This window comes from Neolamprologus brichardi, chromosome 5 (genome assembly GCF_056152115.1).
Source record: "Neolamprologus brichardi isolate AB-2024 chromosome 5, ASM5615211v1, whole genome shotgun sequence".
Taxonomy (NCBI): Eukaryota; Metazoa; Chordata; class Actinopteri; order Cichliformes; family Cichlidae; genus Neolamprologus; species Neolamprologus brichardi.
Window position 1 is genome coordinate 14,331,356 of NC_142108.1, and position 17,755 is coordinate 14,349,110.

General features: G+C 40.3%; 2 protein-coding genes across 2 annotated transcripts; both read left to right on the forward strand.

Annotated features, from left to right (window-relative positions):
• The first annotated feature begins 1,170 nt into the window (after positions 1-1,170).
• Positions 1,171-5,732, forward strand: ankrd33ab (ankyrin repeat domain 33Ab). Its single transcript, XM_006807575.3, has 5 exons — positions 1,171-1,210; positions 1,961-2,267; positions 2,367-2,496; positions 3,343-3,483; positions 4,673-5,732. Exons 2-5 carry the CDS (start codon positions 2,007-2,009, stop codon positions 5,497-5,499), a joined length of 1,359 nt encoding a protein of 452 aa, XP_006807638.2. The 5' UTR covers positions 1,171-1,210; positions 1,961-2,006; the 3' UTR covers positions 5,500-5,732.
• Positions 5,733-7,276: 1,544 nt separating this feature from the next.
• Positions 7,277-17,475, forward strand: LOC102790436 (activin receptor type-1B-like). Its single transcript, XM_006807574.3, has 9 exons — positions 7,277-7,460; positions 9,831-10,076; positions 10,590-10,841; positions 10,950-11,180; positions 11,360-11,527; positions 13,500-13,656; positions 13,781-13,905; positions 14,031-14,161; positions 15,217-17,475. Exons 1-9 carry the CDS (start codon positions 7,394-7,396, stop codon positions 15,340-15,342), a joined length of 1,503 nt encoding a protein of 500 aa, XP_006807637.1. The 5' UTR covers positions 7,277-7,393; the 3' UTR covers positions 15,343-17,475.
• Positions 17,476-17,755: the final 280 nt, after the last annotated feature.

Consider the following 17,755-nt stretch of genomic DNA (forward strand, 5'->3'; position numbering starts at 1 on the left):
AGAAGACTGTATTACTGTAAGCTACAACGACCTCTAGGTGACCCTGTAGAGATTGCTCTTTTTCTTCTCCTTCATAATTTGAAATATGAAGGAGAAGAAAGCTATAATCTTTTATTTCACAGAAACATTATGAAGGGTTATATTTGTTTGTCCACAGCTACTCGTGCACATGTTTATCTTCATTCTTATGACCAATCAGGGGGTAAAGCAGCTCATCTACTAATGGGAAGGTTGGTGGTTCAATCCCTCGCTGCTCCAGACTGCATACCAAATATGTTTGGGAAACATACCGAACCCCGAGTTGCTTCTAATGCAGTCATTTAAGTGTCAATGTGTGTGAATGTGAGACAGAAAGCACTTAGGCATAGAAAATGGGTGAATGAGTCATGCTGTATAAAGTGTTCTTCTACTCAAGTAGAGTAGAAGAACCAGTCCATTTACCATGTAAAATGTGTGATTTTAATATGTCGATGTCTGTCTCAGTTTTTTTTGTACACAGGTCTCTTGTGAAAAAGAGATTTCAATCTCAGTGAGACTTTGTGTTTAAATAAATACTTCAATAATAATAATAACAACTGCATGGATAAATAGTTAAAAAACGTCCTCAAAATTCAGAATTGTATTGCTGGATATTAGTCTAAACCTGCTACTTTGTAGCTTAGCATAAGGCCTTTTTAAACTGTTTAAGAGCAGTCCACTGCAACAGAGGGGTCGGAGCGTCAATCTGCATACTCATAAATCGGCAGTAAAAGTTGTAAAAGCTATTTTATTAAACAAGGGTATTATTTAGGAAAAGTAAAAATCCAGATGTGCAGCTGAGGTGCTTTTTGAGGTTTGCATCAATGTTAGCAGTGGAACTTGAATAATTTGTAGAAGGAGAAAACTTAGTTCATCCAGCTAAGACATATTTAGCTTTTAACTGCTATTAAAAGATGAAGAGAGCAACAGGTAATCCCCTCTATAAAGCTGTTACAAGTGGGATGAGCTAAGCATAGGAGATGAGCACACAGTGCCTCAGTGAAGACTCAACGAAGACTCCTCCTCTTAGTTTTATGTCATGATGACAACATGTGGGATGGAAATGGGTAAAGTATCTCTGTTCACAGGCCTGGGAGGAAACGGCTCCTCTGCAAACACAGCAGGAGGGCTGAAATCAGAAGTCATTTAGCACGAGTCACAGATAAATGCTGACAGGTTCACGCTACTTATGGTAAGTGTATGTATTTTCTGTTCATGTCTATGAGTGTCTCATAGTTTAACAGTCATGGTATTATTATTTATTACATAATTATGAATGACAGTCAGTGCAGCAGATGCGCCTCTAAATTTTTATTTCTTTACTTCTGTTTTATGAACTGTGGCTTCACAGTTATGTACTGATATAAAATACTTGAGAAGTCTATACTCAGCGAATAAAAAAATGTACAGTTCAGCCATAACAGGTCATGGCTGTACCATCAAAACATCTGTCAGTGATGTTCTTTATAGATAGATCTTTAAATCATATATTTGCAGTTTTGATTTCAGCGTAAAAAACTGTAAACTTAACTTTTTGCTCTGTGAAGTAAAAATTATACAAGTCAAAAAGCAGAAATGATGACTTTCAATACCTATGTTGGCTTCAGATTGAAGCAAGCAGGTTCACATGTGACCAAGATTACTCTGAGGTGGGTTGTTCCTCATTTAGCCGTGTTGTGTGTTCAGCAGGGCATTTAGATTCTTATCCAGTTAACAGTGAGGCAGCGCTGAGCTCGGACTCATGTCACACTTAATCTGTCACCAAGTGAACCTTTGATCTTCCTGAAGCCTGATATATAGCATGTTATGATGAAACAACAGCTTTATGCTTAGAATAAGAGGACAGATTTTAAAACAATAGCTTGCTTTCCAGGAAGCCAAAAAACATGCATCTGACCGGTAGTTTCTGCCTGACCAGTTTCTGTTTTTGATATTGTTTTAGATGTAGACAAAGGCATTTGGGCCCATTTCACCTGTTCTTCTGGAAGATGGCCACTGCAGCGGAGGACCACCACCTGGGATCAGGCCCTAACGATAGCGAAGTGTCTCCATCCGGGAGAGAGTCAGACTCAGATAGCATTCTTTCGGATGACTCGGTGCTTCCAGACTACACGCCAGAGATAAGAAATGGGAGTTCAGCATCAACACTGTATCAAGCGTGCGCCCGTAATGAACCGGTCTTTCTGCAGACAGTGCTTGAGAGGGGGGTCACAAAAGAAGAGGTGATGGAGCTGGACATCAATGGCTGGGTGAGAGTCTCATCCATAATGAACTCATGATCTCTATGACTTGCAGTGAGCAACATATTGCAACATCGCTGATCTTAACTGTTGACTTCAAACCAACAGAATGGTTTAATGGTGGCGTGCTGTAAAGGTTTCCAAGAGATCGTACATGGACTTCATACCTGTCCATATATTGACATAAATCACCAGGACAATGAAGGCAACACAGCGCTGATGATTGCATCCCAAGCAGGTATGTTTTACCAACTTATTACAACTGGGGTGTTCAAGAAAAAGTTAATTTGATGCAAGTGACATGTTTGCTATAAAATCTGTTTCAGTAAAGGTGGGGATCGGTTCCCCACTCACTCTGACTGCATGGACAAACAGTTCAGGAAAGATATAACTAAATGCATCCCTTAAATGCTGGTTAAAGCTTTATCAAGCAAAAAAGAAGCCATGTAAATGGACTAAAGCTCATTCAAAATGAACTGAGACAAAGTAGAAAATGGTCAGACATATCAAAAAATTTGACATTCTTTTTGGAAAACATGGACAACAGCTGTGTCCTTCCAACTGACCATCCAACATCTAAATCTTTCATCAGCTGAAAACATCTGGAACAACATGAAATTAAAAATATGTCAAAGGAGATCCAGGACTGTTGAGCAGCTAGAATCCTGTATCAGACAAGAACAGGAAAACAGTCTTCTCCCAAAAGTCCAGCAAGTGGTCTCCCCAGTTTCCAGATGTTTACGGACTGTTGTTCAAAGAAGCGGGGATGCTAGACAGTGGCAAACTGTACCAACTGAGAGTTATTGGTGCCAGTAATCTCAAAGTGAGCTAATATTTTTGTGTGTATGTTTTTGTTTGAACCTTTGATATGGTTTGTGTGTTCTATTGTGAACAAAATCGGGGTTTATTAGGTTTGTAATTATTCCATTTTGTTTTTATATTTTACACAGATTCCTGAGAACTTTTTTGGGATTGGGATTGCAAATAGCTTGAGCTTGATTTAATCTGAGATTTAACCAGTTGCAAATATGCACTCAACTCTTGTTTTCTGACGCACTGTTGTATAAATTCTGTGTTTTTACAGGTCACATCATGACAGTGACGTATCTCATGAACTATTATCCTGGAATAGACACAGAAATAAGGGATTGTAGAGGTTTCACAGCTCTCATCAAAGCTGCAATGACTGGCCGCACTGACGTTGTGGCAGCCCTTGTTATGGCTGGTATGTAAGAGTATAGTGCAAAAACACACTTTATTTCACTGGATCATTACCTATACATTTCAGCTACTGGTATAAAAACAAAGGTATGGTATATTCTCTGTTTCTTAATGCTTTGGGAAATAGCAAATATGAATAAATATCCATCATTAATTGAGATTAGACTCTTAAAAAAACAACAACAGATTAGTCACTTACACATATGAGCTACTCAGCTAGCTCTTTTTGCTACAATTCAAACTATACTGACGTTCCATTAAACTAACTTTTTACAGTGTTGAACATACAAAAGCTACCCCCAACTGATATCACTGGATCGTTTCTGAAACTCTAACATCAGCTCTTTAACTCTGTCTTTCACTGCTCTAAATATAGACTAAGAGCACTGCTAGTGAGAACGGCTGACCGCATGGTTTATCTGACCATATTTGAACCCGGCTAACTCTGCGCATATGTCAACGTGTCGGTAACGTGAGACTGGTTTAAAGGATCACTCTGAGGACATTATCACATCTTAACAGATACTGACTCGGTAATCTTTACCTTACTAGACTTGCGGGCTGGTCACAGATTAGCCGTTTCCTTATTTTTGGACTGCACGTTTCCTCAAATCTCTGCCAGGAGTAACACTTAGTCCAACATTAATATCTTACAATAAACTGCCCTCATAATGAAATCCATAAAGATGGATTTCTGAAGCAGACTGTGGGAAAGTCAGCTGAACTTTACAAACCCCTGCCAGCTTTATTCTACCAAAAATTTAAGTTAGTAACACAAATAAAACATTAGTAAACAGGCATTGGCACACAAGTCATTTTCACATTTCACAGTATGACAACCACAGTTGTAGATAATTTTAACTGTGCAAAACAGCTCAGGGCTGTGCTGTTACTTAGTTATCTACAAACTGTGAGACAGCAACACATTTATTGCAAGCCACCATGCGCCTCATGAACCTCGAGAACTCAGGTTTGGCATCAAGTCTGACGTGTGTAGGCTGTATGCGATAAAATTTACTAAAAAGTATCAATACATTATACCGTGGACGCAAGTCAAACACTTTGATGTTTAACATTTTTTGTAGGGCAGCCCAAAACAGCACTTTAACAAGTTATTAATATGAACTTATTATTAATGAGTTATTATTAATCAGTTCTTGTGTTTGTTTTTTCCTCCTGGTATTTCTTTTCAGGGGCTGACATACATGCAGTAGATTCCACCAGAGGAAGATGTGCTCGGGACTGGGCCTTTAAGACAAGTCGCTACGAGACCTTGCACCGTCTCCGTCGCCTCAATATGCGTCCAAGAGCTGAGCAGTTCTGTGAGGGTTATGTCCCTGAGTGGCCTGAGCTCAAGGAGAGAGTAGCCAAGGCTGTATCTCAGAAAACTCCCAGGGAAAAAATTGCCCAGCAGATCAAAGACACCTTTGGATTCAGATTACCTCGTGAACCCGAGGACAACGGGGTGTTGGACCACATGGTGCGCATGACCACCAGTGTCTACAGTCCTCTAATTTCAACTGGATGTCGCCCACTCTGCCCCACGAGCCCTCCAGAGATTGGCAAGAAGCGTCTGGCCGTGCAAGAGCTGGTCAGCAAACATACAAAAAAGGACCTTGAGGAAAGCTCAGTGTGCCACAGTAATGGCTCAGTGTCGCACATTATCCACACAATCCACTCTGCAGAGTCGATTGCTACGACATGCTGTGCCGACACCGAGCGGCGAGGCAGTATGCTCTCCGCCAAAGCTGCCACAACTTTTATTTCCCGGAGTATGGGGAGGCGGAACAGCGTGTTCCCCTCTGGCTGCATCCCAAAGATCAATGTGGACAGGCCAACAGAAGCAACGCCAAAGAAAGAAAAGAAGAAGAAGAGGGAAAAGGGCTATCTGGAACCACCCAAGTGGAAGTACAAGGAGATCAAGGATGAGAAAAAAAAGGACAAGAAGAAGGCTGAAAAAGAAAAGGAAGAAAAGGATAAAAAGAAGAAAGAAAAGGACAGCAAGAAGGCCAAAAAATAAGGTTTAATAAAAGAAAGGGCTGTACAAAATATCCTTTGTGAGAAAAGTGAGTGTCTTTTCAACTCAGGGCTTAAAATGTTCAAACCAAAGAGCATTCAAGTGAATACTAAACTTAAATCTGAAAGGGAGTGACAGAGGAAGAGAACTGTAAAGACTCTTCAGGGAAGGTTTGAAGCATCTACGCTAAAAGCAGTACCTATATTTGGAGTTAATGTGAAAAATAAGTCTATATTCTATTAGGGATTAAAAGACTTTAAAGAGCTTCTTTTAAAAAAAAAAAAGAATATGGCTGCTGCACAAAATCCATATTTACTGGCTCATTCTTACCGGTGCTAAACCATCCATAATGTCTACCTCATTATTCAAATAAATCAGACCTGCATCCATTTATAACATGAGATGTAAACCTAGAAGCATATATGCTACAGCTAATTTGTATTATTAAGTAGTATGTATAATATTTATACATAAGAAGAGTTTATGGATGAAAACATGAACTGTAAATACTGTATAGTGTTTAGACAACAAGCATCAAAACTCAGGATCTGTTTAATCCTCTAGGTTTATTGCCACTTTGTGATATTGCCAATAATGTTCATGTAATCTTTGAATACCGTGCACACAGTCGTGAAAAAGAAAGTTTGCACATGACTCCGTACAGTTATGTAAAAAATCAAGTACACCCTTACTGAAGGGTAGCCGATCAAATGCACTTGATTAACTGATCATCAGCATGTGTGAGTTTCTGTACAGATGCGGAAGTTTTGGCAGTTTGCTGATCTGGAGCATTCAGGTGTCTGTAAACACAATGCCACAGTCTTCTCAGGAGAGGATGTCCCAGGAGATTCAGCCCTAGGTCAGAGCGTGCAATCCTCAAAATAAGCTGCAAAAAAACCCCTCCAAGAGCTACATCTGAGACTCTACAGGCCTCAGCAAGCATCTTAAATGTTAAAATTAATTAGAGAACAATTAGAAAAGTGAGGCTTGTTTGCTTATCTTTGCAAAAGTTGCATTTGAACAGACCACAAGACTTTTGGAACATAGATCCTTTGGACAAATTAGAGCAAAGAGATGTCTGGTGGCGCCACATTTGGCGAAAAACAAACACAGCATATCTGCACAAACACCTCATACCAACTGTCTAGCACGGTGGTGAGGCCATCTGCGAAAGCTTGGCTGAAACTGGGTCATGCATCAGTACAACAATCTCAAACTCAGCAGCAAATCTGCAAACGCATGTCTGAAAAAGAAAAAGAATCAACGTGTTGCAATAACCCAGTCAAAGGTCGGACCTTATAACCTGACTTAAATGTTGTGGGAGAACCATAAATTAATACCTGCAAACCTCAATAAAATGAGGCATTGCTTGAAAGAAGAGTGGACTGTTAAGGTGTGAAATACTGATAAAGTCCTAATGCAAAAGACTGCAAAAGACTGGGTCAAATCATTGCTGCTAAAGGTGGCTCTTTATGCAGGACTTCATAGAGTCCGGTGAAAACTTCCTTTTTCACATGACTGTAGATGGATTTCAGCTGTTTGAAATTATAAAAATAAATGAATAAATAAAGGACAGTGAAGATTTATTAGTAGATTTGTTGGGTCTTAAAAGCACAGTGGTTAGTAATTTTATATCAACCCATTTGTAAATATAGCAATTTATAAATATTGTACCAGAGTATTGAAGGTACGGGATGTAACTGCGCAGTCTGTCTCCATTAAACATCTATCTATAGTTAATCTATAGATAGATGTTACCTCCTCGCTGTCTGCGTGTGTCACTGCCTGCTGCTGGTGGAGCCTCTACACTACTTGCGCTGTCTCACTGTCTACATGACGGCTCACCAGATCCTTGGTTAACAATGTGTTAATGCGATGAACCTGGAATGCATTGATTATGGCTGACCTACGGATGTCACTCGCTGTCCTGGTTGTTCACACTGTCCTATACACAGCCTGCCAGGGTGAGTAACTTACTGTTTGTTTTGTCTGAGGACTGTCGCTAGCGCTGTGGAGCCGACTCTCCGCGAAGTTAGCTGCTAGCTAGCGCTAAACTAACCATCATTAACCAGAAAAAACAGGTCAAACCTCCTGCTGTCGATACGGGGAGCCTTTCACTGCATGTTTATAAATCATGTTATGTTATCTGTCTATCTATGTTATCTCGTCCACGTCGAGGTTTGTTAGGTGAGTCTGATACGGCAGGTAAAACAGGAGCTCAGGTAGCAGTCTGTTTATACTGAGAGCTACCTTAAACACCAGATCCTGTATGCGTCCTTTAAAACCATCCAGGTATCAGGCACCTTTGAGTCTTAAAAATGGCTTAAAATGTTGATGTAGAATCGATTTAAGGAAATTATTCGTGGGTAGAAGTGATGCGTTGATGAAACTCTGCTAATCTTCTAGCTACAAAGGTAGTAATGTGTGCATTATAGCCTCTTGGAGTAATGCTGGACAGTAGGGATTAAATCATGATCATGGGAGCGATTTTGCAATTACTTTATATGGCGCTATTGATGATGTGTATCATAATATGATATAGCCCAACTGGCATTTAATTGTCCTTAGATGAGATGGTCACATGGGGCATGTCTGCTTTGGTTTTATTTAGTGCATTCATCTGAAAATGCTGCTTCACGATGAAGTCTGATGTTCATAATATATTTTTATCTTTCTACATATTTCCCTCACATATTGTGTTTCTGCAAAAGTTTATTTTTAATTTATTAGTTTTTAGTATATTGAAATGCTCTAGACAGCAAACTAATGCTTATTAAATTGATGTTATTACATTAGAAAATAGTTCCAAAAACTTGGCGGACATTTTTTCTTGTTTTTTCTTTGACTTGTTGAAAGCTTTCAGTGTGGTTGAAAACAGGAAAATTAAAGTGAACAAAGTCGGTCGCTCAGCCTGCCAAATTCCTGTGCTGATATGAAGGCTTGTGTCACTGAAAAAAGCAAAGTAGCATGCTTTCATTGTAAATTACTTTACCCACTTAAAAAGTTTTATAGGTAGCCATCTTTGCTTTTGCATTTCTATTTTATTTAATTTTTTTGTCAGACACGGTAGCTCTGTGCCGCTTGACATCTTTGGGGTTTCAAACACAACAATGTATATTAAAATTGTGACATTTCTAGCTTTGGAAAACCTGAAATGTCAGTCTTGTTTCATGTTTAGTCAGCGTTTATCTTCCTTTTTTCTTCTGTGGTTCTTCTATTTCTTGCAACCAGTATGTGTGGGCATCGTGTGAGTCAGCACTACAAAATACATTGTAGCCCATTATATTTCCCCCTTTATCTCCTGGATGTGTGGCTTTCTTGTTGTTGTTGTTTTTTAACAATCCCATCCGGCACACAGGCTGTTGAAAGGTCATTTTCCCACTGAGAATTCCCTGGCAGCTCTTTGAGAATAACTGGAATGCCACATCCCATTCTTGCCTAAATAGCATTACTCAGTTTCAGAGGAACCCAGTCTCTTGGTTGCCTAATTATACTAAGTGAGTTATTAAAAAAAAGAAAAAACACTCTCCTGCACCTAATGCAATGACTGCACTTTTAACACTTCCTCTACTTCATATTTTTAGCACTTTGCATTGAGATATTTAGTTATGCGGTATATTTTGGTTCGCCATCCTTGGCAGGAAGTAGCCTTAAACAGATCCCCCCACAAACCAGTAAGAAGCCAAAAAGGGAAATGGCTGCATGTTAAAGAACGAAGCTGATCGTTTAAAAATATTTAGGCTTTATTTATGGCTTTATAAGTTGTAGTAGATAGTAAAGCTGTATGCCAAATTACCAATACCAATACCAGTTCTTCACAGGTGTACTACATGTACCAAATCATCAAAACACTTCATCACTTTAAGCTCACAGGAAATATAACCACACAGTAACATGTGCTGTCAATCAAACTGCAGCTTTAAAAAGGTGAAAAACAGACCTTTTTTGAAGGATTTAAAGTAGTATGTATGTTTCTGAGATTTTTCTGAAGCTGCCTCACCACCCTCGCAAAGCACATTTCCATCATGCAATGTATTGTAGGAGAAGAGTGTGCTTGGAAAATAAACCTTATTTACGGGGCACAGTACCTCCTTTGAGGTGTTTTAATGTCTCCTGACATACAAAAACCAGCCTACAATCCTCACATAGTTGTGTGAGGTTTTGGGACACAGCGGTAAGTCTTCAGGCTGTTGCTGCCCCCTGCTGTGTATTATAGGAGCTGTAAAATTCTCTGTAACTCTTCAGTACTTAAACAGTTTTGTGCCAGCGGATCACAGTTCGCTTGACTTCATGCAAGCTAATGGTCTTGCAAATGTTTTGCTATGTCTCTGCAGCTCTGTGGTGTAACTGCACCACTCCTCTGTGTAAGAAGTCTGACTTCCAGTGTGAGACCGATGGGGCCTGCAGGGCTTCCACCATCTTCAGCAATGGAAAACAGCAGCACAGCCGCGGCTGTATCCCACAGGAAGATCTCGTGCCCCCTGGAAAACCGATCTACTGCCTCGGTGTAGAAGGCTACCTATACACGCAGTGCTGCTACACCGACTACTGCAACAGCATTGACCTCAAAGTACCCACTGGTGAGATTCACATTTAGTTACCTGTACTGTTTATATCACCAATGTCCGTGAAAGTCTGCTGTGCTAAATTAAAATTACATAGTGTTAAATGTCCTGCCTGTACAGTGATCCCTCCAAAGAAATCCACATAATATACCACATTGGGAATCACCAGTAAAATTTAAATCAAAGCTGTGGGAAGTAGGGGGACAGGTTCTAGTCAGCTGTTTGCATATAGCCTTATTGTATTTCTTGACTGTCTTAAAAGACTTTGTAGTTGCAATGAATGCAACTCATTTGCTCACATGCGTCTCTACAGAGGTTTAATTATTCTGGTGTCTTGGAGTTAAAATATAGTGTGTATATTTTTCCCAGCTGTGCGGATGAGTTCACTGAAGTTTTGGCTGTTTACAAAACAAAACAGAATAATTTGGATATTTTAAAGAAAATGAGCCTTTACAGGATTAATTTGCAATTAATCTAATTCAATATTTTTGTGATGCTTTTTCTTCCATTCCATTGTGACTCCATCAGAAATTGGGGGAGGCTACGGCCCGGGTGGGACATGGAGGCTCGTGGAACTGGTTGCTGTGATCGCAGGGCCGCTGTTCCTGCTGTGTCTACTGCTGTTGGTGGGTGCGTTCATATATCATTATCACCGGAGGGGCTACAACCACAGGCAAAGGCTGGAGGTGGAGGATCCGTCCTGTGACCATCTCTACCTGGCCAAAGACAGATCCCTGGAGGACCTCCTTTGCAATCTATCCACGTCTGGTTCAGGCTCTGGTCAGTACACAGTTTGGTGGTGGAACTGCAGCCTGACAGTCATGTTGTGGATCTTCATCAGCTGGTATCTAGTAATCTTTTTCTATTGTCTTTTTTTTTTCTGGGCAGGTCTCCCTCTTTTTGTCCAGCGGACTGTAGCCAGAACAATCGTCCTGCAGGAGATCATTGGTAAGGGGCGTTTCGGGGAGGTGTGGCGAGGACGCTGGAGGGGTGGCGACGTGGCTGTGAAGATTTTCTCATCCAGGGAAGAGCGTTCCTGGTTCCGTGAGGCTGAAATCTACCAGACCATCATGCTTCGCCATGAAAACATCCTGGGCTTTATAGCTGCTGACAACAAAGGTGCAACCCAGTTATATGCAATATTTAATTTATTTAGTCAAAGAAAGCACAGTTCATCTTTTCAGCAGTTTACAAGACCTTATTATGCATTTTTGTTTCACTGTGCTGTATAATAACTAGTTATCCTAAAGTAAAATGATAATTTCTCGAGTATCTTCATTTGTATGTCTCTCCCTTAGACAACGGGACGTGGACTCAGCTGTGGTTGGTGTCAGATTACCACGAGTACGGCTCTCTGTTTGACTACCTAAACCGCTACTCCGTCACTACCGAGGAAACGATCAAACTGGCACTATCAGCTGCGAACGGCCTCGCACATCTGCACATGGAGATTCTTGGAACGCAAGGTAGTGTTTGTTATTCTATTGTGTAATCATGTTGATTCTATTTATGTGTCCTAGATTACACTTTCAATAAATATGCAGTTTTTTTCATATGTTTCAGGTACTACATGTAAACTTCTGCCTTGAGTAAATAGCCTTCCTTGTTCTTCTGTATTGTGGCTGTGTTTGGAGTCTTTGTCATCAGATAATCAAGACACCTCCCTGATAGTATTGTTTTAGATAAAGAGTCTCTTTCCTGTACAGCCACAGTCACAGTAATGACGCAGTAACACAGAGGCAGGTCAAGTCTACTTTCTCATTTATACTCTCATTTATACAGCACGGTGGCACGGTGGTTAGCACTGTTGCTGCACAGCAAGAAGGTCCTGAGTTCAATTCCAACATCAGGCCGGTGTCTTTCTGTGTGGAGTTTGCATGTTCTCCCCGTGTTTGCGTGGGTTCTCTCTGGGTACTCCGGCTTCCTCCCACCGTCCAAAGACATGCAGCTTGTGGGGATAGGTTAATTGATTAATCCAAATTGCCATTAGGTGTGAATGTGCGAGTGAATATGAGTGCGAATGGTTGTCTGTCCCTGTGTGTTGGCCCTGCGACAGACTGGCGACCTGTCCAGGGTGTACCCCGCCTCTCGCCCTATGACAGCTGGGATAGGCTCCAGCGCCCCCCGCGACCCTGAAAAGGATAAGCGGAAGCGAATGGATGGATGGATGGATGGATGTTCAGATGGGCTGGTCTGAGTATTTCAGAAACTGCTGACCTGCTGGGGATTTCCCACACAAACATCTCTAGAGTTTACAGAGAATGGTGTGTAAAAAGAGAAACAATCCAGTGAGCAAGACATTTGGAAGAAAATGTCTGATTGATGCTAGAGGACCGAGGAGAATGGCCAGACTGTATTACATGTATTACAGCCAATGTGTGCAACTTTCAATGCACAACGCGTCAAACATTAAAGCAGATGAACTACAGCAGTAAAAGACCACACAGGGTGCCACTCCCATCAAATAAGAACAGGAAACTGAGGCCACATTACACACTGGCTCAACAAAATTGCACAATAGAAAAACGGGAGATTAATTTCATGAATGTGCAGCAATGTGTGATCATGTGATCTGTCATATCGGTATGGACAAACATTTCTGAGGAGTGTTTTACTGCACCTTGTTGAATCTGTCACACAAAGAATTAAGGAAGTTCTGAAAGCAAAAGGGCCAACCCAGGACTAGGAAGGTGTACCTAATAATTTGTCTAGTAAATGTATTCATGTAGAAACTACTGGCAGTTCAAAACATCAATTTACTGACTTGTGTTTAAACTGACATGCTATAATTCAGTTTCATAATCCAGTGAATTTAAGCATTGCTTGTGTGCACCTCCCTTACACTCTGTGCGTTTCTGCGTTTTTAAAAAGTGCTTTGATCAACACCTTTTATCACTTCCACAGTAGTTTCAACTTTGCCTCCCCCACCCACAGACAGGAAAAAGGCATCAGGCGTTGACAGCTGAACTTTTCCGTTTTTTGCAAGACTCTGACGTAACTGGCTTGAGTCAACAGACTGTGTCACAACCTGATATTTAAATGTTACTCACAGCGATTGTGCACTGACAAAGGCGACTGTGATATTTTGTAATGTTTTGCATATTTTGGTTAATCAAAGAACAATATTTTTTTTTTGTTGAATGGGCGTGTAAGCCGTGTTAAGTTACAAAACGGCTGCTTTTCAGTGATTTATGTTCCATTTTTTTTAAGGCTTGGTCTCACCTATACTTATCTTTGAACATTTTTCTCTGTTGAGTCTGCTTGATCATAAATTGTTGCAAAAATGGAGGAGTAATTCTATTTCTCGTAATCAAACTGTAGTAAATAAAAGTTTAAAAAATGGTACTTGCATGAACACGCTCTATTTTCATGTTGACATAACAATTAGGTGTAGAAGAAAGTATTAACAAGTGACCGTTTTCCTTCATGTCATGATAGGAAAGCCAGGCATCGCCCATAGAGACTTGAAGTCCAAGAACATCCTGGTGAAGAAGAACTGCACCTGTGCCATTGCCGACCTGGGCTTGGCTGTCCGTCACGACTCTGCCACGGATACGATCGACATCGCGCCCAATCAGAGAGTGGGAACTAACAGGTCTTTCTCACCTGCTGACTTAACGCTGACCATCGTTTCTCACAGATATCTTCTGACATCTTTCCCAGAATATCCCTTTATCCTTTACACCAGCACAAACCAGGACTGTGTTTATGTTCCCCAGGTACATGGCCCCAGAGGTTCTCGATGAGACCATAAACACGAGACACTTCGAATCATTCAAATGTGCTGACATCTACGCTTTAGGCCTGGTCTACTGGGAAATTGCACGCCGCTGTAACAGTGGAGGTTGGACTCTCTTTGTTTTCTCTTCGGATACTTGAACTGCCTTGTTTGTTGTTGTTTTTTTTTTCCTCTCATTGGATATGCCAGAGACGGCACTGATCTGACCTCACGCTATTCTGTGTTATCAGGTATCCATCAAGAATACCAGCTGCCCTACTATGATCTGGTACCGTCTGACCCGTCCATAGAGGAGATGAGAAAAGTGGTGTGTGACCAAAAGCTTCGACCCAATATTCCAAATTGGTGGCAGAATTACGAGGTATGAAAATTAAGTTAAAATCGAACTAAAATCTGCACTTATATCAGAAAGATCTTACTTTTGCAGTTTGGGCCTTTATTTATATTTCTAATTATAGCATTGCATTCATCATCTTAAACTAACAGTGTAACTTCCTCTTAGGTTCTTTGCTTGTGGTGTTTCTGAACTACACTCTTGGCTTTGTTACAGCTAGGACAACACATAATAGAGTTCATTCATTTCCAAGATTCACTAGTTTGTGAGTCTTTTAGTAATTTCTGTGCAGCTCCATGTGTAGCGTGATAAAGCATAGTTTCCCCCACCAGAGAGCAATGATTACTTTAGTTTGTTAGACTGAGGCCACACCTCTTTATCTTTAAAAACACATATTTGTGAAAGAGGTAGGAGAGCTCACTAAATTCCAGTGTGGTACTGTAACAGGATGCTAACAGTCAATTCATGAAATCAGCTGTAAGTGGTATCATAGCAAAGTGGATGCATTTAGGAACTACAGCAGCTCAGCCGCAGAGTGGCAGACCATGTAAAGTTACAGAGCAGGGTCACCAAGAGCTCTTCAGCAGAAAAACTGTGCACTAGGGGCTTCGTGGCATTGGTTTCCATGGCTAAGCAGTACGTGTGGAGGCACTCTGGTATTTTTGTTTGCATACATTGCAAATCTTGATCACAGTTCCCAAAAAATCCACATTTGTTGAGTTTTTTTTTTTTTTTTTTTTTAAAGCCAATCATGGAAACTTTTTAAGTTTAAATTATATTTTTCACAATGATCCTATGTTTTTGTTTCAGTTTGTTATATATATTTCCGTGTTGCCTTTTCCGTAATGTGTACAGATCATTGGTGATCTGCATTCATGCTGAATCTGATAGCCCAAACTACAAAAATAAGACCCAGAATGAAATAAACCGGGTTATTATTAAAACTGCTTTTCTACATAAAAGAAAAGTAGCGCTCAAATGCTGTTCATAGAGTGTCTGAACTACTTTGTGTCATCACCACCATTATTTATATTGCAATACAAGCTCTTAAGCCTTACTGGTGTTTTTCTTGTGCTTATCAGGCCTTGCGGATCATGGGTAAAATCATGAGGGAGTGTTGGTATGCTAACGGAGCTGCACGCCTGACGGCCTTGCGCATAAAAAAGACGCTGTCCCAGCTCAGCATTCAGGAGGACATTAAAATCTGAGCATGTGTGAGACAGCAGAGCACTGAGAAAGAGCACTGAAGAGGAACCGGCCCCTCCATCCAGACTGAGAGGAAGGGGTCGGGCTTTCTAAAGAGATGGCACAATGAAAAGTGGCACTTTGTAAAATTTTACCGCACAGACACTTCTGTCAGGTTTGAAACCACTTTATTTCTGACAAACCCTACCTCGCTTTACCCAGCCAAAACATACAGGAACACCTTCCCTGTCTCATCCTTAGCTCCCGCTGCCAAACCTCGCCCTCTTTCCTCACCCTGTACGCTGCACTAACAGTTTCCTGAATTTCTTGTGTATGCAGTGATTAACAGCACATGTACTTACATTTTAAAAATCAGCTGCTGGTGTTTTATTGTTTCAAAGTGTGTTGACAGTAATTATTAGTTAGTAAACAGCATTTGCTTGTTTTGTCTTAGCAGAAGAGCATTAACTCATTTATACTGATTCTGTTATATCAGTAATTGAATACTGTGCGGGAGCTTGTGGGCTATCTGTGTAGGTTAATTCCTGCCATACCTGCAGCATTCAAATTTTATTGATACCAGTGTCATACAGATCAGGACTCCTGGTAACCGTTCAGCCCAGGAGAAATGAGGCCTGCACAGTTTTTACTGTTTCATTCTCTCTGAGTCTGAACACAGTGCAGAAACAAATAGAAAAGGACTGTGGGGGACTCCTTTGGGAGTTTGTTATGAGATTGAAATGATTGCTAATAGGAACAGATAAGCTGTGAGTAATATTTACATTTCCTGATTCCTGACATATTGCATTGCTTAGAAATCCTTTAGCACAAATAATTTACCTGATTTTAGTCTGTTCACATTTAGAAAAGTACATATTTAGGAATTATTAAACATCACTAGGATGGAGGGCAGCAGCTACTGCTGACTTTGATCTTCATTAGCTTCAGACCACTCACGTAAAATACAACAAGATGCATGCAGATCCATGTGTTGTATGTTAGTATCATAGTCTCCTGTTATGAATGCATAACCTCAGATAAGCTTGTATACACAACATTCAGATATTACACTGCCCCTTCAGTGCAGTCCAGAATCCATGTTTAAGCTCATATTTTATACTCTTACAGCATGTCAGAGGTTTTTTTTTCCCCTCAGGGCACTTTCCTCCTGATCAAGTATATTTACTGCACTGCACATACACTAGCCTTTTAAGGTGATACTTCAGTTTAGGTCTGAGTGTGTTTTTAGATGACTTTTTTAGTCTTTTTTTTTTTTTTTTTGTAAAGACAAATATTTACCAAATTACTTTGTGACCTGTGAAGTAACATCATTGTAGTTGTCAGGTGACCTGCTTATAGTACTTTATTACTGCCAAGCAGTATAAGTTAAATTCCTATTTCTCTCTGTGCCCCCCTACCCCCACCATGCTATACCTCTTTAATGTGCATATTTTGCCTTATGTATATCACTTCACTCTTAACATTGTCAGAAATCACAGCATTTTTTATGTAGTCAGGAAAAATGTGCACTTTCTGTCTTGAGCTGTATGCAGATTCTGCAGGTACTGTTTGCATGTATTCGTGTGAAGTCTGACAGACCAATTGTGCACTACTACTGACCTCGCTGCATTAACACCAACCTTTTCTCAGAATCATCTCCGGCCACGGCCTCCATTGTTTAAAATCACGCCACTGAAAACGAGAATGTTTACACAAATCATGCCAGTCAGATGACCTACCTTTCTGACTGAAAATTGTAAAGATAATTGTGCTTTTCTTTAATCTCTGGGAGAAAGAAGTGTTGAAACTAAATACTGCTGAAATGCCTTCGTGTTAGCTCACATTTTTTTCCAACCTGTGTTGTTTTTTAAAAAAGACCGGGGAGCTCTACTGAATGTGAAGCATATTTATACTTTCTTTGTTTGCCTTACAATTTAAAAGTGAATATTGCGTTCAGTGTTTTTAATACTTCGGTGTCTGTATCCCTTTGAAGGAACGCTGGAGTGAGAGTCAAAACAAAACAAATAATAAAAAAAAATATATAGGTATTATATTACATGTTGTAAAACTCTCCGTTTATGTTATTGAAATTATTCTACTGTTACAATTATCATGTAACATTCAACACAAACGTAATAAATGCAGTCATTTTCCTATGTGGTGTCCTATTTCATTCTCTTCACTCTCCCCACTCAAAGAAATTTGATTTGATGACCTCAGGTTATGAGAAGAGGTATGTGTACGAATCAAATCGGCAATATAGCAACAACCTGTAGACGAGCTAGCCCTTTCTTATTTAGACAAGTAAACAGGCTGTTACAGTATTCGAGTCTTTCAGAGACAAAAGCACAGATTATCATCTCGAGTTCACTTGTTGACACGATGGACCCAAGTTTTGAAATGTTCCTCAAGTGAAAAAAGCAAGATAATAAGAAC

Coding starts and splice junctions, on each gene's coding strand:
- ankrd33ab (XM_006807575.3), top strand. CDS start 2,007: ATGGCCACTGCAGCGGAGGACCACCACCTGGGATCAGGCCCTAACGAT. Junction 2,497..3,342: donor GATGATTGCATCCCAAGCAG/GTATGTTTTACC, acceptor GTGTTTTTACAG/GTCACATCATGACAGTGACG. Junction 3,484..4,672: donor GGCAGCCCTTGTTATGGCTG/GTATGTAAGAGT, acceptor ATTTCTTTTCAG/GGGCTGACATACATGCAGTA.
- LOC102790436 (XM_006807574.3), top strand. CDS start 7,394: ATGGCTGACCTACGGATGTCACTCGCTGTCCTGGTTGTTCACACTGTC. Junction 13,657..13,780: donor CAGAGAGTGGGAACTAACAG/GTCTTTCTCACC, acceptor TATGTTCCCCAG/GTACATGGCCCCAGAGGTTC. Junction 13,906..14,030: donor ACGCCGCTGTAACAGTGGAG/GTTGGACTCTCT, acceptor CTGTGTTATCAG/GTATCCATCAAGAATACCAG.